We start from the raw sequence: 26,961 nt of genomic DNA, 5'->3' as shown, positions 1-26,961 counted from the left end.
AAAATAACTAAAAAAACACACAACAACAGACACAAAACTAGAACATGTCCTCTGGGTAAATAGTGAAAGGGCCACGGGGGCTACTGCCGGTATGTGTACACTATGATGAGATTCTTCAGAGATTTATAACAATTAATACTAGTAATGTTATGATACTATATTATATACAAGGAGCACACCTACAACAAGCATTCCTTTACAAGTATTTATTTATACAGCAACCTATGACCTTTAACCTCAACATGTGTGTGTGTGTGTGTGTGTAACTAAAATCACATAAAGTTACGTGTGTTGATCTGTGTGAATTTGCGGCCTGGAGCGCAGTTTTCAAATTTATTTTTTGACAGTTTTTTCTCTCCCTCTACACTCTGGTGATGACGTCACACACTGTGACACGAACATTCCGTGCAATACACACCCATTATAATCTCAGAATTTCTCCAAAAATGATCATGGTCATTGAACAGGGATTGATAAAAAACTATATGACCTATGGAAACGTGGATTAATACACCGATACACAAGACTTGTGTCTACTGTTTAAAGTTTAAATGGAGTCTCTAGGTGAAATTATGCCGGAGAAGTAGACGTTTAAAAATCTACAATTATTGTTCTTTTTCCCTCATTTTTTTGCGGCCATCCCATTCATTCCAATGCAAAATTTTGGGCAGTTTTTCGCGACTTATGTCGTAATAGCACACCGATCCCGATCAAACCGCAAGTTTTGATATATAATTTGTGCGATTGCCCCGTGGCCCTAATTACCAAAAAGGACACAAATGACTAAAAAAGACACAAAATGACTTACAAAGACACGAAAAGACATGAAAAGGATTCAAAAATGGACAAAACAGCCCTGTAAGACTCCATAGAGTTAATAAATACCTGCAGGGTTTTTCTGATAGTGGCACATTTAAAGTTTTTCTGACTTGACTTAGAAACCCTAAAGGACAACAAACATGGTAGAAATATTCTCTGCTGTCGTGTGTTTCTGCTCACCTGCTTTTAGTGATTCTGTGAGGTCCGTTATCAGTCGGCTGCTGGTACTGAGGAGGAGACAGAGAAGGTCAAAGGTCAGACACTGATCATAAACCAAAAACAAGCAGTGAAGAGGCTGATAAATGTAGAAATCATTCTCAACATGTCGGTTAACGCTGGTGAGTTAGAGGCCATAAAACAAATCCTCAATCCATGTAAAGTACAAAATATGCAATAAAACAGAGCTGGCAATGTAAAATCTTCTATATATATTACGCACATGAATACAGTGTGATGTTATTGTGTTCATTCAGTAATATTTGTTATTGCCGTTTGTTAATAAACCCTTTCACTCAGTAATAGTTACTGTGATGCGGAATCTTTATATTTCTATACATTTAAATTATGTTGAATCATAATTTAATCACTTTTTTATGATTTTCTTCAAAAAAGAAAAATTGGAGAGCAATTGTAGCTAATCGTGCTCTATAAACATGATGATTGATGCAAAATGATTTTAAATTATATTCAAGTATTAAAGGAAAAAGTAAGTACGTTTATCTGAAATTTAGGCGTTTATGTGTGAATAAAAATAATACATAAATGAATAAGTTGGAAATGCAAATAGAATAAAATAAATACAAAAATAAATACAATAAAATAAATAATTTTAAAAATGTGTAGAAAAATGCTATAAAAATTGTCTTAAGGTGCAAATTATTATTATTTTTTAAATTGTGTAAAGAAAATAATACAGGAATACTTAATGTCTTAAAGTTGGATATGCAGATACAATAAATAAATAAATACATTCTAAAAATAAATACATTATTATTTTTTTAAACAAACAGTAAATGGAGTACTAATTTATTTATAAAGCCAGTCATTTTTTATTTTTTAGTTCGGCTCGGTTCGTCTGAAGCAGGTTGTAACTCTAAGTTTTCAACATGGTTGCAGCTGCAAAGGAGATAACAGTTTCTTTTATGCACTGGAAGTGCACAGGTGTTCCAGGTTACAGGTGAGAAACCGCCTTGTCCTGCTAGTGACTGAAAGTTACTTTGAAATAATAATAAGTATGATGAAGACGAGAGACAAAACCACATCACCATAAAACTCAACTCATAATGTTAATAAGATTTTATGTTTTACTATCACATGCATTTAGACAAATCATTAAATAAAAATAAATAAATGTAAAAATCTAACATAAATCTGTAAATGTAAAACATTTTCCAGAAAGATTTCAATATAATTCATATATTAGTATTATTTTTCAGACAGCATGGCAAATGTGTTTCTGTGTTTAAACAACAACAGACAGAAGAATCCATTCATGCATCTGTTGTTGCTGTGATGTTTCCATGGAAACAGAAAATTAAGCTCACATAACACTGTTGTTATTATTTGAAAAACAACAAACTGTTCATCAATGAACTACATCATAATGTGTGTGGTGTTTGTTTATGTGTGTGTGAGTCTGTGCTTGTGTGCGTGTCTGTGTGTGTGTGTGTGTGTGTGTCTTCAACACATCAATGCTGTAGATATCAAAGTAAGCGTATGTGTATGTGTGTGTGTGTGTGTGTTTGTTTGTTTGTGTGTGTGTTTGCGTTTGTGTGATTCTATGAGATTGTTTGTGTGTGTGAGTGTGTTTGTGTATGTGTGTGTTTGTGTGGTGTGTGTTTGTGTGTGTCTGTGTGCTGTGTGTGTACTGTGTGTGTGTGTGTTTGCGTTTGTGTGATCCTGTGTGATTGTTTGTGTGTGTGATTGTGTTTGTGTATGTGTCTGTTTATGTGTTTGCGTTTGTGTGTGTTTATGTGTGTGTGTGTGTGTGTGTGTGTGTGTGTGTGTGTGTGTGTGCGTGTGCGTGTGTGTGTGTTTGTGTGAGTACGGCTGTGTGTGTGTGTGCTATGTTTCTGTGTTTGCGGTTGTGTGTGTGTGTGTGTGTGTGTTTGTGTGTGTGCTGTGTGTGTGTGTGCTGTGTGCGCTGTGTGTGTGTGTGTTTGAGTTTGTGTGATTGTGTGCAATTGTTTGTGTGTGTGATTGTGTTTGTGTGTGTGGTTGCGTGTTTGTGTGTGTGGTATGTGTGTGTGTGTGGTGTGTGCTGTGTGTGTTTGTTTGTGTGTGAGAGTATCGCTGTGTGTTTGTGTGTGTGTGTTTGTCTGTGCTAGGTGTCTGTGTGCTGTTTGTATGTGTGTGTGAGTGTGTGTGATTGTGTGTGTGTCTGTGTGTGTGTCTGTGTGTGTGTGTGTGTGTGTGCTGTAGAGATCAAAGTAAACGTGACATCATCGACATGACATCACCAACATTCATCACATCAAAGCTTTCTGTGTTCTGATGTCGATGTGACATCATCAGCATTCTGTTCTATTTTATATATAGAAGCCAAGAATGAATTCTGAACTGTTTGAGATAGATAGATAGATAGATAGATAGATAGATAGATAGATAGATAGATAGATAGATCGATCTAGGTGGACTAATGAGAGCTAGGTGGATTAATGAGCTAGGTGGACTAATGAGCTAATTGATCTAACGTAGTGACAAGAAGCCCTGTAAACTGTCCACTTATATTTAGACAGAACTGTCAACAAGTGACAGGAATGGCAGGTCGAAACTCTCAACCCTCCAGCAGGGAGGAGAAGAACTCAGAGTCTACAGGCTCTTCAAGCGTCTCCAGTACATCTGAAATTGCAGAGGTCCTCTTCTCACAGATTCTGGATCAGAGTTACTGCAATGTCACGGAGCTGGTGCAGGACGTCTCTCGATGGAAGGCTGAGGAAAGCTCCAAGACAGAGCAAGAAACCACAGTGGCAAGTAGGGTCGGCCAAAGGGTGGAGCGACATTTGACGAGGTTTTTTGGCCTCCGTAAAGTGTTCGCAGAACACAGAGGATCTACACAGGAAGAGATGGATTCAACACCCGGACCATCAGGACAAGGTTCGCAGACGACTGCTGATTCTGATGAGGAATCTGCCGGCAAAAGCTTGTCTATATTCAAGCGTGTCAAGTTCTTCTTCCAACGGGGAAAACAGGCAGCAGAACAGAATTTGGACAGCTCTTCAAGTCCTGACGACCAGAGCTCTGATTCAAAGAAGTCGGCTGGTCATGTAGAGTTTGAGAACATTGCAGTGCAGGAGACCGCAAGTGTTTCCTCAACTCCCCCACCCATCCACTCCTTCCAGCCAGAGCAGCATCATGTGGTGAGGGTCTTATCACCAGGACCCACAGCAGCAGGAAATATAAATGAGAAGATGGGGTCAGCCAGCAGCGACCTAAAATCTGATCATCTGGATGTGTCTGCCGATATCAGCCAGAACACTGTGACTGTCAGCACACAGGAGTGTTGTGACAGCACGGCTGAGAAATCGCCAAGCGGTATGGTAGACACAGTCATTAAAAATGTGAAGTCTGTGTTTAAGCTCTTTGGGGGACCAAAGAGAAAGTCAACAGAGCAGAATGTGGAGGACGCTGTTGAGTCTGAAACCAGTGACTCAAACTCTGGCCTCACTGCCTCAGTTGACTTCAGTGCAGACATCAAGCCTGAAAACATCACAACAGACGCCTACAACATTGACCAGGAACGTCTCACAAGGATTGATTCACCCAACAGTGAGTCTCCTGTAAAAACGTCTCCTACGGTCTCTGCTGGCTCCAGGGATGTCTTGGTTGCTGAGGAGGCTGAACTGACATCTGTCTCTCAGAAACTGATGGACATGGCAGTTGAAGATTTGCAACCAGAGATTGTCAGTAAAGAATTGATGAAGGACAGCCTCTGCACAGACATGGGTGAAACACCCGGACGCTCTCAGGTGCTCCAAGGAGAGGAACATGTCGACAAGGATGAAAATGTCAGCCAGAAAACTGTGACTGTCAGCACACAGGAGTGTTTTGACAGCACAGCTGAGAAATCTTCAGGAAAAATGGTAAGCACAGTCATTAAAAATGTGAAGTCTGTGTTCAAGCTCTTTGGGGGACCAAACAAAAAGTCAACAGAGCAGAATGTGGAGAACACTGTTGAGTCTGAAACCAGTGACTCAAAGTCTGGCTCTCCCACTGCCTCAGTTGACTTCAATGAAGACATAAAGCCTGCTGAAGAAGAAGTTCAGACCTCTGTCCCTTTGGAAAAGGCTGATTGTTGGCGTAATGAGAACGTCACACCAGAGGCCAAGAAGGTTGACCAGGAACGTTTCACAAGGATTGAGTCACCCAACAGTGAGTCTCCTGAAAAAACGTCTCCTACGGTCTCAGCTGGCTCCAGGGACGTCTTGGTTGCTGAGGAGGATGAACTGACATCTGTCTCTCAGAAATTGATGGACGTGGCAGTTGAAGATTTGCAACCAGAGATTGTCAGTAAAGAATTGATGAAGGACAGCCTCTGCACAGACATGGGTGAAACACCCGGACCCTCTCAGGTGCTCCAAGGAGAGGAACATGTCGACGAGGATGAAAATGTCAGCCAGAAAACTGTGACTGTCAACACACAGGAGTGTTTTGACAGCACGGCTGAGAAATCTTCAGGAAAAATGGTAAGCACAGTCATTAAAAATGTGAAGTCTGTGTTCAAGCTCTTTGGGGGACCAAAGAAAAAGTCAACAGAGCAGAATGTGGAGAACACTGTTGAGTCTGAAACCAGTGACTCAAAGTCTGGCTGTCCCACTGTCTCAGTTGACTTCAGTGAAGACATCAAGCCTGCTGAAGCAGCAGACCACACCTGGAAGACTGAAAACGTCACAACAGAGGCTGACAACGTTGACCAGGAATGTCTCACAAGGATTGATTCACCCAACTGTGAGTCTCCTCAAAAAACGTCTCCCACTGTCTCAGCTGGCTCCAGGGACTTCTTGGCTGCTGAGGAGGCTGAACTGACATCTGCCTCTCTAAAAGTGATGGACTTGGCAGTTGACGACTTGCAACCAGACATGGGTGAAACATCCGGACCCTCTATGGTTCTTCCAGGAGAGGTACATGTTGACGGGGATATCAGGTCAGCAAGCAGGGACTCGGTATCTAAACATCAGGATGTATCCACAGACATAGATGATGAGAAGGTCAGCCAGAACACTGTGACTGTCAGCACACAGGAGTGTTGTGACAGCAATGTTGAAGAATCCTCAGGAACAATGGTAAAAACAGTCATTAAAAATGTGAAGTCTGTGTTTAAGCTCTTTGGGGGACCCAAAAAGTCAACAGAGCAGAATGTGGAGGAGGCCGTTGAGTCTGAAACCAGTGACTCGAAGTCTGGCTCTCCCACTGCCTCAGTTTACTTCAGTGAAGACATAAAGGCTGCTGAAGAAGAAGTCCAGACCTCTGTTCCTCTGGAAAAGGCTGATTATTGGAGTAATGAGAACGTCACACCAGAGGCCAAGCAGGTTGACCAGGAACGTCTCACAAGGATTGAGTCACCCAACTGTGAGTCTCCTGAAAAAATGTCTCCCACTGTCTCAGATGGCTCCAGGGATTTCTTGGCTGCTGAGGAGGCTGAACTGACATCTGTCTCTCTAAAAGTGATGGACATGACAGTTGAGGATTTGCCACCAGTGAATGTCAGTGAAGAACTGATGGAGGACAGCCTCTGCACAGACATGGGTGAAACACCAGACTCCCAGATGCTCCAAGGAGAGGTACATGTCAACGAGGATGTCAGGTCAGCCAGCAGGGACTCGACTTCCAAACATCTGGATGTGTCCCCGGACATAGATGATGACAATCTCAGTCAGAACACTGTGACTGTCAGCACACAGGAGTGTTGTGACAGCACGGCTGAGAAATCGTCAAGTGGTATGGTCAACACAGTCATTAAAAATGTGAAGTCTGTGTTCAAGCTCTTTGGGGGACCGAAGAGAAAGTCAACAGAGCAGAATGTGGAGGATGCTGTAGAGTCTGAAAGCAGTGACTCAAAGTCTGGCTCTCCCACTGCCTCAGTTGACTTCAGTGAAGACATCAAGCCTGCTGAAGAACCAGACCAGACCTCTGTCCCTCTGGAGATTACTGATTCTTGGAATAATGAGAACGTTACAACAGAGGCCGACAACATTGACCAGGAACGTCTCACAAGGATTGAGTCACCAAACTGTGCATCTCCTAAACAAACCTCTCCCACTGTGTCAGCTGGCTCCAGGGACTTCTTAGCTGCTGAGGAGGCTGATTTTCTGAAAGTGATGGACGTGGCAGCTGAGGATTGGTCACCAGAGAATGACAGTGAAGAAATGATGGGGGAAAGCCTCTGCACAGACATGGGTGAAACACCGGGACCCTCTGTGGTGCTTCATGGAGAGGTACATGTCAAAGAGAATGTCAGGTCAGCCAGCAGGGACTCTGCATCTAAAAACGCTTATCGGGCAAAATCTGGACCTCCATTTCTGGCAGAGGTGACCTCCCTAGAGATGGATTTCAGATCAAATCCAACGGAGAATGTTGGTCCAGCACCAGAAAAGGATTTGGATGTTGAGTCAGAAAATGGTGATTCAGAGTCTGAAGGTCCTCATCAGGCATCTCCCACTGCCTCAGTCGGCTCCAGTAAGGACATCAGTCCTGCTGAGGAAGCAGTCCTTCCTTTTGTCCCTCTGGAGATGACTGACAATGTGAAGTATGAGGACGTCCAACCAGAGACTGAAGAGCTTTACCAAGACTGTCTCCATGTCTTACCAAGCACAGACACAGCAGAGCATCCAGTTTCTTCTGTGACTGAGGAAGACCTGGACTCAACCCCTGGACCTTCAGGACAGACAGGGCATCCAGAGGGTCTCCAACAGGACCATATAGAAGCAGCATTAGCCCAGCACCTGGGCCTGAGAAACATCCTTATCGGCATCATAACGACATTCTTTGACAGCCTCCCAAACGAGTGGGATGAAATCAGCAAAGGTGTTTTCAACAGTGAGGTGCAGGAGGAGCTGGTGAACATATCTGTACAGTTTCTAAGGATGGTCATAGAAGTTATCACTGATATTCTCTCTGCGGCCATGAATGACCTTCCTCCCCAACCCGATACCTCAGCCAGGAGCAGTCCCTTCTCTGGCCAGGCGTGTGGGGTGTTCGGCCAACGACGGCTCTCTGAGCTTCTTGGGGACAACTTTGTCATCACAGATGACCACCTCCAGCTGTGTTTAAAAAACGACTTTGTTGAGGCTTTCCGTGAAATAGTTTGTGCGGACTTACCAGTGAACATAACGCCGCAGTTCACGGGGATCGTTGCAAGGGCACTCACTAAAGAGGTTGACTCTGTCCTGTCAGAGACAATTAAAGCCTCACAGAGTGACAGATCCTCAAAAGTCCACTCCACCTGCTTCAAGTCCTCTTGTTGCAGAGCATGCAGGAAGGTGTTTGTTGTACAGACGCTGAAATCCCTCCTCACTCAATTTAAGACCTTTATGACACCGAAACATTTAGGTTGTGAGAGAAAGGACGTGAAATCGACAGAGGAAACAAAGAAAGAGCAAAGGAAAAAGTCACCTTGGTGGAGTTGCTTTAGTCAGTTGAAAAAGAGAAACCTTGACGTAGTTTCTCGTGAATGTCCTGGCAATACTGACAGATTGTCATCCTCAAGCAAACTGCCCTCTGGCCACAAACAGGACAGTCTCTGCACTGACATGGATGAAACACCAGGACCCTCTGTGGTGCTTTCAGGAGCAGAACATGTCGACGAGGATGTCAGGACAGGCAACAGGGACTCGACATTTAAGAAAACCTATCAGGCAAAATCTGGATCTCCATTTCTGGGAGAGGTGACCTCCGTAGAGATGGAGAATGTTGAGCCAGCACCAGAACAGGATTCGGATGTTGAGTCGGAAAGCGGTGATTCAGAGTCTGACTCTTTATGTTCTGAGGTTGACTCTGTCCTGTCAGAGACAATTGAAGCCTCACTGAGTGACGGATCCTCAAGAGTCCACTGCTTCATGTCCTCTTGTTGCAGAGCATGCAGGAAGGTGTTCGTTGCACAGACGCTGAAATCCCGCCTCACTCAAATTAAGACCTTTATGACACCGAAACATTTAGGTTGTGAGAGAAAGGACGTGAAATCGACAGAGGACACAAAGAAAGAGCAAAGGAAAAAGTCACCTTGGTGGAGTTGCTTTAGTCAGTTGAAAAAGAGAAACCTTGACGTAGTTTCTCGTGAATGTCCTGGCAATACTGAAAGATTGTCATCTTCAGGCAAACTGTCCTCTGGCCACAAACAGGACAGTCTCTGCACTGACATGGATGAAACACCAGGACCCTCTGTGGTGCTTTCAGGAGCAGAACATGTCGACGAGGATGTCAGGACAGGCAGCAGGGACTCGACAGTTAAAAATACCTATCAGGCAAATTCTGGATCTCCATTTCTGGTAGAGGTGACCTCCGTAGAGATGGAGAATGTTGAGCCAGCACCAGAACAGGATTCGGCTGTTGAGTCAGAAAGCGGTGATTCAGAGTCTGACTCTTTACGTTCTGAGGTCGACTCTGTCCTGTCAGAGACAATTGAAGCCTCACTGAGTGACGGATCCTCAAGAGTCCACTGCTTCATGTCCTCTTGTTGCGGAGCATGCAGGAAGGTGTTGCAGAGAGTGAAATCCCTTTTCACTCAATTCAAGACCAAATTGACGGCGGTACACACAAAGATTAAACGGACAAAGGGGAGCGTTAACCCGGTTTCTTGTGAACGTATGGACAATCCTGACGGGTTGTCATCTGCACACAAACTCCCCTCCTGTTCTCCAGACAAATCTATCCACTCAGGGAGCTCAAGTGAGTGGAGGTCCACTCCTCTGGTGTTAGTTGATTATGAAGAAGAGGATAACAATGACACAGCAGAGGACAGAGGAAACACCCCACCTTAAAACTCTCCCACAGAGATCTCAGAGAGAGCTCATCACTGTCCTAAACTCAACCTGAGGAGGGAAGCTCACCTGGTCTCTGGTCTAACACCTGTGAGAAGGACCAGAAGATGTCAACTCAGGATGAGGTCACTGTCAAAAAAACATCTCTGGTTGGCCCTGACTTCATGACAAGACCTGATACCCTAACTGTGTGTGTGTGTGAGTGTGAGTGTGTGTGTGTGTGTATGTGTGTGTGTGTGCACGCATTTCAGAGACATGCCTGTGTTTGTGTGTGTGTGTGTGTGTGTGCATGTGCGCGTGTATGTGTGTGTGTGTGTGTGTGTGAGTGGGTTTCAGAGACATGCCTGTGTTTGTGTGTGTGTGCATGTGCGCGTGTATGTGTGTGTGTGTGTGTGTGTGTGAGTGTGTTTCAGAGACATGCTTGTGTTTGTGTGTGCATGTGCGCCTGTGTGTGTGTGTGAGTCTTTGTGCGTGTGTGTGTGTGTGTGTGCGCATGTGTGTGTTTCAGAGACATGCTTGTGTTTGTGTGTGCATGTGCGTCTGTATGTGTGTGTGTGAGTTTTCCTGTGTGTGCATGTGCATCTGTATGTGTGTGTGTGCGTGTGTGGGAGTATGGCTGTGTGTGTGTGTGTGTGTATTTGTGTGTGTGTGGTGTGAGTGTCTGTGTGTGTGTGTGTGTGTGTGTGTGGTGTGTGTGAGTGTGTGTGTGTGTGTGTGTGTGTGTGTGTGTGTGTGTGTGTTCGCACACAGGGCGTGTGATGCGTCTGTGCAGTAGTGTTGGAGTAGTAGTGCTTGTAGTTAGTGCATGTTGCATGCTGCTTCTGCTTGCTTCTCTCTGCTTTCAGCTACTGCCACCGGCTAGCTCCTTGTTTCCAGGGGCGAAAAGAGGAGCCGAGTGAGTAATCCTCCTCAGCCGGTACATAGCCTCTCCACCGCCAAGATCTCGTACACGCCTCCCCGTGGCGCACATGGTAACTGGTCCCTTGCGGTCCCAGGCTAAGTTGTACGGGATCTCGGAGCAGCAGTGGGCCCCAGAGACGTGGCATGCAGGCCCATCGGTGAGTAGAAATGCCCTGGTGCCCGTCACTTTGTCCTCATGCTGCTCCTTTGACACAGAAATACACACCCGGATCAAAAAAGCCTCATTATCTTTTGGACGCCTGCGCAGCAAGGTTTTTGAAAACCGTAACCTGAAGGTCAGCACCAAGGTCGCTGTTTACACCGCGGTATGTCTCTCCACTCTGCTTTACGGGGCAGAGTCATTAAGCCATAGGTCCTTTAAAAATTGATAAAACATGTTAAAAAAAAAAAAAAAACTTTCTTCATCAAAAAAATTATGAAGAAAGTTGAAATTTATTTTATCTAGATGCAGAGGGGCAAAATTGCTGAAAATTTCAAGCAATTCTATGAAAGTTGAGCTATATAATGAAAATTATTTTGGTTCAAAAAGGAGCCCAAGACCACAGGGTTAATGGTATATTACTATTACCATTATAAACAAACAAGAACAAACAAGTTTTTAATGACATCTTTTTATCTACTGACTCTGGTCATTGTGCTGTCCTGGTACTTTTAGATTCGTCTGCAGCATTTGTAAACACCACGTAGAGTGTTGATTTTATGATTTTATTTGTATACATGCATATTTTATTTTGTGCGTGCAGTAGATTTTACATTTTATTTTATTTATTTTTATCCTATTTTTAATTTATTTTATCTTATTGCATTTTACTGTCCTGTTATTTTCTACTCGTTTTTTGTGCTATATAAATAAAGTGGATTGGATTGGATAAGGAACGTTTCAGAACATTTCGTTGCCATTCTATAACTTTTTCATCAAATTTTGACGACATACTTTGACTTATTTCATGACATTTAAAGACATACTGACCTTTTCCATTATATTTTTAATGACATACTATACAATGACAGAACTTTTATGACCTACTGCAGTGTTTCCCACAGACCAGGAAGCATTGTGTGGTGCTCCACTGACACCGGTGGGGGACTCGAGTGTCACACTGGGGATTTCCACCGGGCGCGTTACGGCAGCATAGCGAGCCAGCCTTATACACGGGAGATAACGAGAACACGCGATAAACTGTGTGTATAAAGTAAACAACAACAACAACCAACAGCTTACTTTGCTTCTCTGACGTGGAAGAGCTGTTGATCTGACCATCTATGCAATGGGCCGCGTTCAACACTTTCTGAAGCTGCCATATGAAAAAACCTGTATCTATTGTTCTCCAGAGTCACCTGCTGAGACACTACAAAGCTACAGCATTTGGAATTATTCAGCTCAATCTTACTTCTTTAAAAGTAAGTTCTTTAAGAGAAGACAACTAAAAACAATTTTACCAGAACCCTGCCTGGTTTCATTCCTCACCCCAACTAGTTCAATCTTTAGATTCTGTGACAGGAACGATTTGCACAAAACAACTTCAATTGGAGGTTTTTATTTCAAATAATTAACTGAAGACCTACCTCAACCAATAACTTGTTCTAACTTTTTGGGTAAACTAAAAAAAACGTAACAATAAAATATATTAACACAAATAAAATAAATAAAATAAAGAAACTACCTAAGGTACAAAGCAGGTATTTGCCATTTTGGCAAAGCTGACTCCGCCCAACTCCCCCGGATAATCCAAAAATGGACATAGAGCTGCAGCTAAGGCGGCCGAAACACGTCCACTTAGCTTGAAGCTACCAAGCTAGCGGAGGCCACCGGAGCTAACAAGCTAGGCTACATGCTACACCGGGACGGACAGCAGCCGGCCGGCTCGCTGACTAACACTGCCGTGATGTTCCCGTCTGTTGGTGTCCCAGTTTACACTGCTTAACTCACGGTAAGTTACTCTAAAACTTTACCACAGCAGCTTCAACTTGTATTAGATATATAATTAGGGTAATTTGAAATACCGGTTTTGTCGAGACTTGCAGTAATGTCGCCAGTGTTACCTTGAATAAACATAGCGTTTACGGATACTTACATGAGACAAACATGTTAACCTGAATTTTAATTTAATTTTACTTTAGCTAGAAGTTGTTTATTTTCGATGACCCTTGATTAAACGTTATTATGAGCTGAGTGATATGTAATTAGGTTAGTATTCTTACCGTAGATGTTGGATTGATACTGGCACATAATTCTATATTTTTTGCTTATTAATAACTTCTACTCAGGTATGATTAAAACAAACGTATTACATTAGTAAATCTGCGAGTTGTTTCTCAGTGTAGATGTGTCAGGGCGTATCAGTTAACGTTTAAAATGATAATCCCCCACAGCGCTATTAAACAGTATGCATTTACCTTTATGATGTGACACTGACAGACTGTCCGGGATTATTATCTGGAATATCAATTAAGACAGAAAGGCCATTTTATATTTACATTTACTTATTTCAGTACATTTGTCAATAAATTTAACTTCCAGTCTTGGTAACTTGACTTTAGACAGCTGACATTATGATCACATTTAATCACAATTAATTTGAATAATGTTTTATATTTTGAGGTGTGGATCCCTTCTTCCATTTTATCCTTCAAATGTCTCACACTAGTGTTTTCAACATTATTTAGGCATTCTTCATAGCTTTTTGTTATATATATTTTTTACCTGAAGCATTTAATACTCTCATTTATTGTCCTCCCATAGTCAGTGTGAATCATTGGTGACAGCTCTGTTTCCAGTGAGCTGCTGGACATCAGTGTCTGCTGGTGGACTGTGGTGGAAAGACCTTCTCCTCTTCTTTGAGGAAGAGCTGCCCAGATGTCTCCTTCTTCCACTGTGACGGCAGCAGCAGCAGCAGCATGGGGGAGGTCAGAGGTCAAGCTGCTCACCATCATGGAGAACTTTTCTAGAATTAAATATTGTCCACCTTGTTGTTTTTTATGCATTTCAATAAATCAGATTTACATTTGAGCTAACGTTGTCTTTATTGCTGTGTGAAAATGTTAGATTTCAAATATCTGAAATAATACAACACAGATAAAACATTAAGCATTTATGTTCAACTCTTATTCCATGTGATATATGTCTAATTTTAAAAATGTGAGAATACAATCAGGAAGCTGGTAAATGTGTGCTTTTAATAATATGATTTAATGCAGAAACGTAAAAACACTACAGCAGCAAAATATTTAAGTCAAACTACACTTATATATAAAAACATCAATATGTAACCTCAGATATTGATAAGTTGTTGATGTGTTTGAGTCCAGTTGTCTCAGGTGGAGCGTCAGAGGTCCACCTTGTCTGCATCACCTGCAGAGGAAAACTTTACACAGACAAATAGAGATGTAAGTAAAATATGTGTTACAACGGACAGGCTTTATTTTCATTTCAGTTTTAATATACTGATTATTGTTTGGGATAAGGAAACACATTCAACAGCATTAACTACTCTCAATATAGCCTGTTAGTAAACGTTATCATGCTTTGCACAGTTCCTCCTGAAATTCAGACTTAACGTTATGTGTTAACTTAAGTCGATCACAACCTGTCGGTTTCTGGAGTGTTTTAATATTAAAATGCCTGCTTTGATACTGATATTAAATAAAAAAGATAAAGTCTGGGGCGTCAAATTTTACGTTACCGAATATTTCACAGTCTGAGTCTTTATAACAAACTCCGTTATTTCTGAACCATGCTGAAATGTGATGCTTTTTAATTACACAGACATTATTGTAATTACACACGGATGAACACGATAAATTGGGCCGAGTGTAGCGTTAACCGTGTGTTCAGACCGGACGCGTAGCGAATTTTCGCGTCGTGTACTCGCGCGAGTTGATACGCGCGAGAATTGAATTTAATTCGCGTCACTCGCGCGAGTAACGCAACGCAAATTTTCGCCCAAGAGACTATTTAGCGCCAAATAATTCCCTCCATTTCATTCTGTCATCAACCATGACAAGCATAGCGTCCCTGTACCTGCTCTGGAAGTCCGAGATACGTCGGAAAACACGCCGTGGTGTCTGGGTGAGTGACATCATCCGGAGGCGCACTCAGCACGGAGAGAGGACCGCAGAGTACTTCCACCTTTTTCCCTCCTGCCGACCCACTCCTCCTTCCTGCCTCTTTTCTCCTCTCTCTCATGTATGTATCTCGGACACTGTCGTCCAGAATCTCAACGCTGATAGGCTGTCCCGACACAGCGTCACGCGAATATTTCGCCAAAGTTGAATTTATTGAACTCACGCGAATTCGCGTTGTTTCATTCGCGCCGCGACATTCGCGTCAATCGCGGCATTCGTGTCGCGCGAAACCCGCGATTCGCGCCGCCGGCAAAAATTCGCGTCTATTCGCGTGTTTGCATTGACTTTGTATGTAATCTTGTCGCGCGAAATATTCGCTACGCGTCCGGTCTGAACGCACCGTAACTTGATGCAATGGTAAGTTTAGTCATCATTTCATAACATTGCATCATGTTACCATACTAACATGGTGAAGCTTTATTTTCCAAACACACAGACGCTGTGTTTGACTCCAAGTATTACAAAAATAAATTATAACACTTCTGTATTACTTATGACTTCAGTCACCATACCGGTTTAATAATATCTTCTTTACTCCACTCCCGTTAGCATCGAAGGCAGCATTAGCTGGCTAACAAACTACTGTAAACGCTAATAAATGATCATTTATAAATAAAATAAAACGAGAATAACACTCACCAACAACTGGAGCCTGGGCTTCTTGTGGAGCAGTGGTACAGCTCACCACACAGCAGGTGGTAAAGTTTCCAGTGAATTAGCCACGGCGCTAGCAGCTACACACAGCTAGCGGCTAGTGCCGTCCGCTACGTCACCTGTCACTCAGAGCGGGGACCGCTTCATTATGCAGAATTTTCGAAACTTAAAATAGTGAGATATAAAATAATTCACCCCCCTCAGAGTTGGCATGGAAGCAGGAATCAGCTTTTGAGAGTAGAGGCATTTTAATAGAGACATTTTAACATGAGAGTCAATCTAACTTGCTCCCTTCTGCAGCCTGCCTCAAGCGGCGAGTCGAGGAATTGCAGTTTTTGGTACTTCCACATAGGCTATAGCTATATAGCTTCCACTATAACTCTGACAGCTTTACCAGAGGATTGTGAGTGAGAAGACTAATTTTCCTACGTTTCTATGTATAAATTATTTCTGTAGAGTGGAATTTGCGGCCTGGAGCGCAGTTTTCAATTCATTTTTTGTCAGTTTTTTCTCTCCCTCTACACTCTGGTGATGATGTCACACACTGTGACACGAACATTCCGTGCAATACACACCCATTATAATCTCAGAATTTCTCCAAAAATGATCATGGTCATTGAACAGGGATTGATAAAAAACTATATGACCTATCGAAACGTGGATTAATACACTCTCTTTGCCCCGAGCACTGGTCCCTAATGCTATTGCTGTATGGGACCAGTGCTCGGTGCAATTGCCCCGTGGCCCTAATAATAACAACTTAAAAAATCTGGTCTGTTCTTTTTGATTTGACTGTGGGCATAGTAGTCTGCGCTACTCAAGCTAGCCGCCGTGAGCAACGCACTCCTGGTTACATTCCCAAAAAACAACACCCGTTGCCCTTTATAACGATAGAATTTGTGCTTTTACTTTGAAAACAGGGAGCGTACCTACCCTCGATGTAGCTAGCTTGAAGCAGCCGTTTTGACTGCTCTCGTCCTGTTAACGGCATTTGCGGCAACCATTCAATATGCCTTAACGTTACCGGAGAGTCTTGCCAGCTCTGAGATCGGCATTTTACATTTAACATTAACATTTATTTATTGGTGTGAATGTGGTGGGGTTTTTTAACGTTATAGAGCCCAAAGCAGCGCTGCTCTTCTGTCCAAACATGGTTTTTTTTAATCCACTAGAGAGGGAAAAAAAGCATAATCATTTTGTGGCGGCCGGTCTCCATTGTGGCTGTGCACCACAGAATGGTCTGTGTATGGGAAACACTGTACTGACATTTCATGAAATACTGACAACGTACAATACTATGACTTCTTTCATGAAAATTTGACGACATACTATGACATGGGGCACACAGTGAGAGCTCTCAGAACAACATACTGACTTATTTCATGAAATTTTGACAACATACAACTTTATTTTGAGGACATACTGAAATTTCGAATACATACAATGACTTTTTCATGACATTTCCGGACACACAATGACTTCATGAAATTTTGAGGACATACAATGACATGGCACAATCTGTGACAGGTTAAAACCCGAGGGGCAAATTATAACTGCTTTAAACATTTTAACAGAAATTTACTAGCAATGTAGACTAGGGCTGCACTACACCTCCTGCAGCAGCAGCACATACACACAGTACTGCTACAGAGCTAGCTGTTTGCATGTTGGCACATACACACTGTACTGCTACAGAGCTAACTGTTAGCATGTTAGCACATACACACTGTACTGCTACAGAGCAAACTGTTAGCCTGTTAGCACATACACACTGTACTGCTATAGAGCTAACTGTTAGCCTGTTAGCAAATACACAATGTACTGCTACAGAGCTAACTGTTAGCATGTTGGCACATACACACTGTACTGTGACAGAGCTAACTGTTAGCATGTTAGCACATACACACTGCTTTTAACACTGTGCAACGTAACCTGTGTGATTTAAAACTTGTTTTAAATGCTGAAAAGACAAAGCTCATGCTGTTCACAAAAGCTAAATAAAAGCCCTCGGACCTCCTTCCTATCACCACTTTGCAGGGCTCTGTCATTGAATCTGTGTCTTAATATAAATATCTGGGAATTATAATTGATGATGCTCTCTCTTTTAAACCTCATATCCAGCAGCTTTTGAAAAAACTAAAGATAAAATTAGGTTTTTACATTAGAAACAAATCTTGTTTTTCTTTTGAAGCCAAAAAAAGACGTGTTGCTGCAACCTTTTTGTCTGTGTTGGATTATGGTGATGTTTTATATATGAATGCATCTTCAAAATGCCTACAGTCTTTGGACACGGTCTACCATGGAGCACTGAGATTTGTTACAAATTTTAAAACCCTCACGCACCACTGCACTTTGTATGCTGGTGTTGGATGGTCTGCCCTGTCCACCCGCAGACTCCATCATTGGCATATCCTTATTTATAAAACCATCCTCGGTGTTCTTCCTACATACCTGCAGAAGTATGTAACTCAGAAAAGCACAGGAAAGTATCAGCTCCGCTCTGAGGACTTGTTTTTACTTACTGTGCCTAGAGTCCGTTCTGAACTGGGGAAAAGGGCATTTAGTTATGCTGCTCCTTTTTCATGGAACCAGCTGCAAAATGCACTAAAACTTAAGGAGCTGGTTTCTCATTACATGTTTAAATCCTTACTTCATGATGTTGAAGCTGGCTCTTCTGTCTGTACATGCTTTGTTTGATGATGTTCTGACTGTGACTCTATTTTTATGTTCTCTGTTGTTTTTAAATCATTGTCTGTAATTAACTGTGCTGCTGCCTGTCTTGGCCAGGACTCTTTTGTAAAAGAGATTTTTAATCTCAATAAGACTTTCCTGGTTAAATAAAGGTTAAATAAATAAAAAAAATAAAACAGCTGTGTGTGTGTGTGCTGTGTGTGTGGGTCTGTGCTGTGTGTGTGTGTGTGAGTGTGTTTGCGTGATTCTGTGTGACTGTTTGTGTTTGATTGTGTTTGTGTGTGTTTGCGTTTGTTTGTGTGTGTGTGTGTGTGTGTGTGCTGTGTGTGTGTCTGTGCTGTGTGTGTGTTTGTGTGCGTGTTTATGTGTGTGTGTGTGTGTGTTTGTGTGTGTGTGTGTGTGTGTTTGTGTGTCTGCGTTTGTGTGATTCTGTGTGATTGTTTGTGTTTGTGTGTGTGTGTTTGTGTGACTATTTGCATTTGTGTGTGTATTTGCATTTGTGTGTATGTGTTTGTGTGTGTGGTATGTGTGTATGAGTGTGTGTGTGTGTGTGTTATGTGTGTGTTTGTGTGTGTGCTGTGTGTGTGTCTGTGTGTGTGTTTTGTGTGTGTTTGTTTTTGTGTGGTGTGTTCGTGAGTGTGTGTGTGAGTGTTTGCGTTTGTGTGATCCTTTGTGAATTTTTGTGTGTGTGTGTTCATGTGTGTGATTGTGTTTGTGCGTGCGTGTGTGTGTCTGTGTGTGTGTGTGTCTTCAACACATCAATGCTGTAGAGATCAAAGTAAACGTGACATCATCGACATGACATCACCAACATTCATCACATCAAAGCTTTCTGTGTTCTGATGTCGATGTGACATCATCAGCATTCTGTTCTATTTTATATATAGAAGCCAAGAATGAATTCTGAACTGTTTGAGATAGATAGATAGATAGATAGATAGATAGATCTAGGTGGACTAATGAGAGCTAGGTGGACTAATGAGCTAGGTGGATTAATGAGCTAGGTGGACTAATGAGCTAATTGATCTAACGTAGTGACAAGAAGCCCTGTAAACTGTCCACTTATATTTAGAAAACTGTCAACAAGTGACAGCATTTGACAGGAATGGCAGGTCGAAACTCTCAACCCTCCAGCAGGGAGGAGAAGAACTCAGAGTCTACAGGCTCTTCAAGCGTCTCCAGTACATCTGAAATTGCAGAGGTCCTCTTCTCACAGATTCTGGATCAGAGTTACTGCAATGTCACGGAGCTGGTGCAGGACGTCTCTCGATGGAAGGCTGAGGAAAGCTCCAAGACAGAGCAAGAAACCACAGTGGCAAGTAGGGTCGGCCAAAGGGTGGAGCGACATTTGACGAGGTTTTTTGGCCTCCGTAAAGTGTTCGCAGAACACAGAGGATCTACACAGGAAGAGATGGATTCAACACCCGGACCATCAGGACAAGGTTCGCAGACGACTGCTGATTCTGATGAGGAATCTGCCGGCAAAAGCTTGTCTATATTCAAGCGTGTCAAGTTCTTCTTCCAACGGGGAAAACAGGCAGCAGAACAGAATTTGGACAGCTCTTCAAGTCCTGACGACCAGAGCTCTGATTCAAAGAAGTCGGCTGGTCATGTAGAGTTTGAGAACATTGCAGTGCAGCAGACCTCAACTCCCCCACCCACCCAATCCTTCCAGCCAGAGCAGCATCATGTGGTGAGGGTCTTATCACCAGGACCCACTTCAGCAGGAAATATAAATGAGATGATGGGGTCAGCCAGCAGCGACCTAAAATCTGATCATCTGGATGTGTCTGCCGATATCAGCCAGAACACTGTGACTGTCAGCACACAGGAGTGTTGTGACAGCACGGCTGAGAAATCGCCAAGCGGTATGGTAGACACAGTCATTAAAAATGTGAAGTCTGTGTTTAAGCTCTTTGGGGGACCAAAGAGAAAGTCAACAGAGCAGAATGTGGAGGACACTGTTGAGTCTGAAACCAGTGACTCAAAGTCTGGCTCTCCCACTGCCTCAGTTGACTTCAGTGCAGACATCAAGCCTGAAAACATCACAACAGACGCCTACAACATTGACCAGGAACGTCTCACAAGGATTGATTCACCCAACTGTGAGTCTCCTGTAAAAACGTCTCCCACGGTCTCAGCTGGCTCCAGGGACGTCTTGGTTGCTGAGGAGGCTGAACTGACATCTGTCTCTCAGAAATTGATGGACGTGGCAGTTGAAGATTTGCAACCAGAGATTGTCAGTAAAGAATTGATGAAGGACAGCCTCTGCACAGACATGGGTGAAACACCCGGACGCTCTCAGGTGCTCCAAGGAGAGGAACATGTCGACGAGGATGAAAATGTCAGCCAGAAAACTGTGACTGTCAGCACACAGGAGTGTTTTGACAGCACAGCTGAGAAATCTTCAGGAAAAATGGTAAGCACAGTCATTAAAAATGTGAAGTCTGTGTTCAAGCTCTTTGGGGGACCAAACAAAAAGTCAACAGAGCAGAATGTGGAGAACACTGTTGAGTCTGAAACCAGTGACTCAAAGTCTGGCTCTCCCACTGCCTCAGTTGACTTCAATGAAGACATAAAGCCTGCTGAAGAAGAAGTTCAGACCTCTGTCCCTTTGGAAAAGGCTGATTGTTGGAGTAATCAGAACGTCACACCAGAGGCCAAGAAGGTTGACCAGGAACGTCTCACAAGGATTGAGTCACCCAACTGTGAGTCTCCTGTAAAAACGTCTCCTACGGTCTCAGCTGGCTCAATGGATGTCTTGGTTGCTGAGGAGGACGAACTGACATCTGTCTCTCAGAAATTGATGGACGTGGCAGTTGAAGATTTGCAACCAGAGATTGTCAGTAAAGAATTGATGAAGGACAGCCTCTGCACAGACATGGGTGAAACACCCGGACGCTCTCAGGTGCTCCAAGGAGAGGAACATGTCGACGAGGATGAACATGTCAGCCAGAAAACTGTGACTGTCAGCACACAGGAGTGTTTTGACAGCACAGCTGAGAAATCTTCAGGAAAAATGGTAAGCACAGTCATTAAAAATGTGAAGTCTGTGTTCAACCTCTTTGGGGGACCAAACAAAAAGTCAACAGAGCAGAATGTGGAGAACACTGTTGAGTCTGAAACCAGTGACTCAAAGTCTGGCTCTCCCACTGCCTCAGTTGACTTCAATGAAGACATAAAGCCTGCTGAAGAAGAAGTTCAGACCTCTGTCCCTTTGGAAAAGGCTGATTGTTGGAGTAATCAGAACGTCACACCAGAGGCCAAGAAGGTTGACCAGGAACGTCTCACAAGGATTGAGTCACCCAACAGTGAGTCTCCTGAAAAAACGTCTCCTACGGTCTCAACTGGCTCAATGGATGTCTTGGTTGCTGAGGAGGATGAACTCACATCTGTCTCTCAGAAATTGATGGACGTGGCAGTTGAAGATTTGCAACCAGAGATTGTCAGTAAAGAATTGATGAAGGACAGCCTCTGCACAGACATGCGTGAAACACCCGGACCCTCTCAGGTGCTCCAAGGAGAGGAACATGTCGACGAGGATGAAAATGTCAGCCAGAAAACTGTGACTGTCAACACACAGGAGTGTTTTGACAGCACGGCTGAGAAATCTTCAGGAAAAATGGTAAGCACAGTCATTAAAAATGTGAAGTCTGTGTTCAAGCTCTTTGGGGGACCAAAGAAAAAGTCAACAGAGCAGAATGTGGAGGACACTGTTGAGTCTGAAAGCAGTTACTCAAAGTCTGGCTGTCCCACTGTCTCAGTTGACTTCAGTGAAGACATCAAGCCTGCTGAAGCAGCAGACCACACCTGGAAGAATGAAAACGTCACAACAGAGGCTGAAAACGTTGACCAGGAACGTCTCACAAGGATTGATTCACCCAACTGTGAGTCTCCTCAAAAAACGTCTCCCACTGTCTCAGCTGGCTCCAGGGACTTCTTGGCTGCTGAGGAGGCTGAACTAACATCTGCCCCTCTAAAAGTGATGGACTTGGCAGTTGACAACTTGCAATCAGACATGGGTGAAACATCCGGACCCTCTATGGTTCTTCCAGGAGAGGTACATGTTGACGGGGATATCAGGTCAGCAAGCAGGGACTCGGTATCTAAACATCTGGATGTATCCACAGACATAGATGATGAGAAGGTCAGCCAGAGCACTGTGACTGTCAGCACACAGGAGTGTTGTGACAGCAATGTTGAAGAATCCTCAGGAACAATGGTAAACACAGTCATTAAAAATGTGAAGTCTGTGTTTAAGCTCTTTGGGGGACCAAAGAAAAAGTCAACAGAGCAGAATGTGGAGGAGGCCGTTGAGTCTGAAACCAGTGACTCGAAATCTGGCTCTCCCACTGCCTCAGTTGACTTCAGTGAAGACATTAAGGCTGCTGAAGAAGAAGTCCAGACCTCTGTTCCTCTGGAAAAGGCTGATTATTGGAGTAATGAGAACGTCACACCAGAGGCCAAGCAGGTTGACCAGGAACGTCTCACAAGGATTGAGTCACCCAACTGTGAGTCTCCTGAAAAAATGTCTCCCACTGTCTCAGCTGGCTCCAGGGACTTCTTGGCTGCTGAGGAGGCTGAACTGACATCTGTCTCTCTAAAAGTAATGGATTTGCCACCAGTGAATGTCAGTGAAGAATTGATGGATGACAGCCTCTGCACAGACATGGGTGAAACACCAGGACCCGCCCAGATGCTCCAAGGAGAGGTACATGTCGACGAGGATGTCAGGTCAACCAGCAGGGACTCGACTTCCAAACATCTGGATGTGTCCCCGGACATAGATGATGACAATCTCAGCCAGAACACTGTGACTGTCAGCACACAGGAGTGTTGTGACAGCACGGCTGAGAAATCGTCAAGTGGTATGGTCAACACAGTCATTAAAAATGTGAAGTCTGTGTTCAAGCTCTTTGGGGGACCAAAGAGAAAGTCAACAGAGCAGAATGTGGAGGAGGGTGTAGATTCTGAAAGCAGTGACTCAAAGTCTGGCTCTCCCACTGCCTCAGTTGACTTCAGTGAAGACATCAAGCCTGCTGAAGAACCAGACCAGACCTCTGTCCCTCTGGAGATTACGGATTCTTGGAATGATGAGAACGTCACGACAGAGACCGACAACATTGACCAGGAACGTCTCACAAGGATTGAGTCATCAAACTGTGCATCTCCTAAACAAACCTCTCCCACTGTGTCAGCTGGCTCCAGGGGGAGCCATGTCGAAGAGGATGTCAGGTCAGCCAGCAGGGACTCTGCATCTAAAAACGCTTATCGGGCAAAATCTGGACCTCCATTTCAGGCAGAGATGACCTCCGTAGAGATGGATTTCAGATCAAAACCAACAGAGACTGTTGGCCCAGCACCAGAAAAGGATTTGGATGTTGAGTCAGAAAATGGTGATTCAGAGTCTGAAGGTCCTCATCAGGCATCTCCCACTGCCTCAGTCGGCTCCAGTAAGGACATCAGTCCTGCTGAGGAAGCAGTCCTTCCTTTTGTCCCTCTGGAGATGACTGACAATGTGAAGTATGAGGATGTCCAACCAGAGACTGAAGAGCTTTACCAAGACTGTCTCCATGTCTTACCAAGCACAGATTCAGCAGAGCATCCAGTTTCTTCTGTGACTGAGGAAGACCTGGAATCAACCCCTGGACCTTCAGGACAGACAGGACATCCAGAGGGTCTCCAACAGGACCATATAGAAGCAGCATTAGCCCAGCACCTGGGCCTGAGAAACATCCTTATCAGCATCATAACGAAATTCTTTGACAGCCTTCCAAACGAGTGGGATGAAATCAGCAAAGGTGTTTTCAACAGTGAGGTGCAGGAGGAGCTGGTGAACATATCTGTACAGTTTCTAAGGATGGTCATAGAAGTTATCACTGATATTCTCTCTGCGGCCATGAATGACCTTCCTCCCCAACCCGATACCTCAGCCAGGAGCAGTCCCTTCTCTGGCCAGGCGTGTGGGGTGTTCGGCCAACGACGGCTCTCTGAGCTTCTTGGGGACAACTTTGTCATCACAGATGACCACCTCCAGCTGTGTTTAAAAAACGACTTTGTTGAGGCTTTCCGTGAAATAGTTTGTGCGGACTTACCAGTGAACATAACGCCGCAGTTCACGGGGATCGTTGCAAGGGCACTCACTAAAGAGGTTGACTCTGTCCTGTCAGAGACAATTAAAGCCTCACAGAGTGACAGATCCTCAAAAGTCCACTCCACCTGCTTCAAGTCCTCTTGTTGCAGAGCATGCAGGAAGGTGTTCGTTGCACAGACGCTGAAATCCCTCCTCACTCAATTTAAGACCTTTATGACACCGAAACATTTAGGTTGTGAGAGAAAGGACGTGAAATCGACAGAGGAAACAAAGAAAGAGCAAAGGAAAAAGTCACCTTGGTGGAGTTGCTTTAGTCAGTTGAAAAAGAGAAACGTTGACGTAGTTTCTCGTGAATGTCCTGGCAATACTGACAGATTGTCATCTTCAAGCAAACTGCCCTCTGGCCACAAACAGGACAGTCTCTGCACTGACATGGATGAAACACCAGGACCCTCTGTGGTGCTTTCAGGAGCAGAACATGTCGACGAGGATGTCAGGACAGGCAACAGGGACTCGACATTCAAAAAAACCTATCAGGCAAAATCTGGATCTCCATTTCTGGGAGAGGTGACCTCCATAGAGATGGAGAATGTTGAGCCAGCACCAGAACAGGATTCGGATGTTGAGTCAGAAAGCGGTGATTCAGAGTCTGACTCTTTATGTTCTGAGGTCGACTCTGTCCTGTCAGAGACAATTGAAGCCTCACTGAGTGACGGATCCTCAAGAGTCCACTGCTTCATGTCCTCTTGTTGCAGAGCATGCAGGAAGGTGTTCGTTGCACAGACGCTGAAATCCCGCCTCACTCAATTTAAGACCTTTATGACACCGAAACATTTAGGTTGTGAGAGAAAGGACGTGAAATCGACAGAGGACACAAAGAAAGAGCAAAGGAAAAAGTCACCTTGGTGGAGTTGCTTTAGTCAGTTGAAAAAGAGAAACCTTGACGTAGTTTCTCGTGAATGTCCTGGCAATACTGAAAGATTGTCATCTTCAGGCAAACTGTCCTCTGGCCACAAACAGGACAGTCTCTGCAGTGACATGGATGAAACACCAGGACCCTCTGTGGTGCTTTCAGGAGCAGAACATGTCGACGAGGATGTCAGGACAGGCAGCAGGGACTCGACAGTTAAAAATACCTATCAGGCAAATTCTGGATCTCCATTTCTGGGAGAGGTGACCTCCGTAGAGATGGAGAATGTTGAGCCAGCACCAGAACAGGATTCGGCTGTTGAGTCAGAAAGCGGTGATTCAGAGTCTGACTCTTTACGTTCTGAGGTCGACTCTGTCCTGTCAGAGACAATTGAAGCCTCACTGAGTGACGGATCCTCAAGAGTCCACTGCTTCATGTCCTCTTGTTGCGGAGCATGCAGGAAGGTGTTGCAGAGAGTGAAATCCCTTTTCACTCAATTCAAGACCAAATTGACGGCGGTACACACAAAGATTAAACGGACAAAGGGGAGCGTTAACCCGGTTTCTTGTGAACGTATGGACAATCCTGACGGGTTGTCATCTGGACACAAACTCCCCTCCTGTTCTCCAGACAAATCTATCCACTCAGGGAGCTCAAGTGAGTGGAGGTCCACCCCTCTGGTGTTAGTTGATTATGAAGAAGAGGATAACAATGACACAGCAGAGGACAGAGGAAACACCCCACCTTAAAACTCTCACACAGAGATCTCAGAGAGAGCTCATCCCTGTCCAAAACTCAACCTGAGGAGGGAAGCTCACCTGGTCTCTGGTCTAACACCTGTGAGAAGGACCAGAAGATGTCAGCTCAGGATGAGGTCACTGTCAAAAAAACATCTCTGGTTGGCCCTGACTTCATGACAAGACCTGATACCCTAACTGTGTGTGTGTGTGTGTTTGTGTGTATATGTGGGTTTGTGTGTGCATGTATGTTTACGGCTGTGTGTGTGTCCGTGTGTGTGTGTGTGTGTCTGTGTTGTGTGCGTGTGTGGGTGGGTATTTGTGTGTGTATGTATGAACGTGTGTGTGTTTGTTTCAGAGACATGCTTGTGTGTGTGTGTGTGTGTGTGTGTGTGTGCGTGTGTGTGCATGTATGTGTGTGTGTGTGTGTGTGTATATTTGTGTGTGTGCATGTATATTTGTGTATATTTGTGTGTGTGTGTGTGTGTGGGATTATGGCTGTGTGTGTGTGTGTGTGTGTGTGGGAGCATGGCTGTGTGTGTGTGTGTGTGTGTGGTGTGTGTGGGAGTATGGCTGTGTGTGTGTGTGTGTGTGTGTGTGTGTTCGCACACAGGGCGTGTGATGCGTCTGTGCAGTAGTGTTGGAGTAGTAGTGCTTGTAGTTAGTGCATGTTGCATGCTGCTTCTGCTTGCTTCTCTCTGCTTTCAGCTACTGCCACCGGCTAGCTCCTTGTTTCCAGGGGCGAAAAGAGGAGACGAGTGAGTAATCCTCCTCAGCCGGTACATAGCCTCTCCACCGCCAAGATCTCGTACACGCCTCCCCGTGGCGCACATGGTAACTGGTCCCTTACGGTCCCAGGCTAAGTTGTACGGGATCTCGGAGCAGCAGTGGGCCCCAGAGACGTGGCATGCAGGCCCATCGGAAATGGCCTGGTGCCCGTCAACCACTGTCCCAGCTATGGGTAAATAGTTAAGACCCCAACAGCGGAGCAGGCAGAAGACCCTAACTGTGTGTGTGTGTGAGTGTGTGTGTGTG

At 44.2% G+C, this 26,961-nt stretch overlaps 2 protein-coding genes across 4 annotated transcripts in view; one reads left to right on the top strand and one right to left on the bottom strand.

Annotated features, from left to right (window-relative positions):
• The window catches only part of znf365 (zinc finger protein 365), a 38,038-nt gene that overhangs the window by 966 nt on the left and 10,111 nt on the right, over window positions 1–26,961 (bottom strand). The window contains exon 5 of the mRNA XM_059360004.1: window positions 1,000–1,046. Within this exon, the coding sequence (XP_059215987.1) occupies window positions 1,000–1,046 (47 nt within the window). The remainder of the gene's footprint in view (window positions 1–999; window positions 1,047–26,961) is intronic.
• On the top strand, window positions 3,233–26,283 carry LOC131993920 (uncharacterized). 3 transcript variants are annotated; one of them, XM_059359998.1, is made up of 2 exons: window positions 3,233–3,468; window positions 19,190–26,283. In XM_059359998.1, exon 2 carries the CDS (start codon window positions 19,291–19,293, stop codon window positions 25,936–25,938), a length of 6,648 nt encoding a protein of 2,215 aa, XP_059215981.1. In that variant the 5' UTR covers window positions 3,233–3,468; window positions 19,190–19,290; the 3' UTR covers window positions 25,939–26,283. The 3 variants fall into 3 exon arrangements, with proteins under 3 accessions (XP_059215981.1, XP_059215982.1, XP_059215980.1); XM_059359999.1 differs by lacking the exon at window positions 3,233–3,468 and adding an exon at window positions 3,584–4,358 and having other exon boundaries at window positions 19,770–26,283; XM_059359997.1 differs by lacking the exon at window positions 3,233–3,468 and adding an exon at window positions 18,751–19,155.

This window comes from Centropristis striata, chromosome 20, assembly GCF_030273125.1.
Source record: "Centropristis striata isolate RG_2023a ecotype Rhode Island chromosome 20, C.striata_1.0, whole genome shotgun sequence".
Classification (NCBI taxonomy): Eukaryota; Metazoa; Chordata; class Actinopteri; order Perciformes; family Serranidae; genus Centropristis; species Centropristis striata.
Note: the sequence above shows the minus strand (reverse complement) of the source record. Positions and strands in the feature narration are given on the sequence as shown.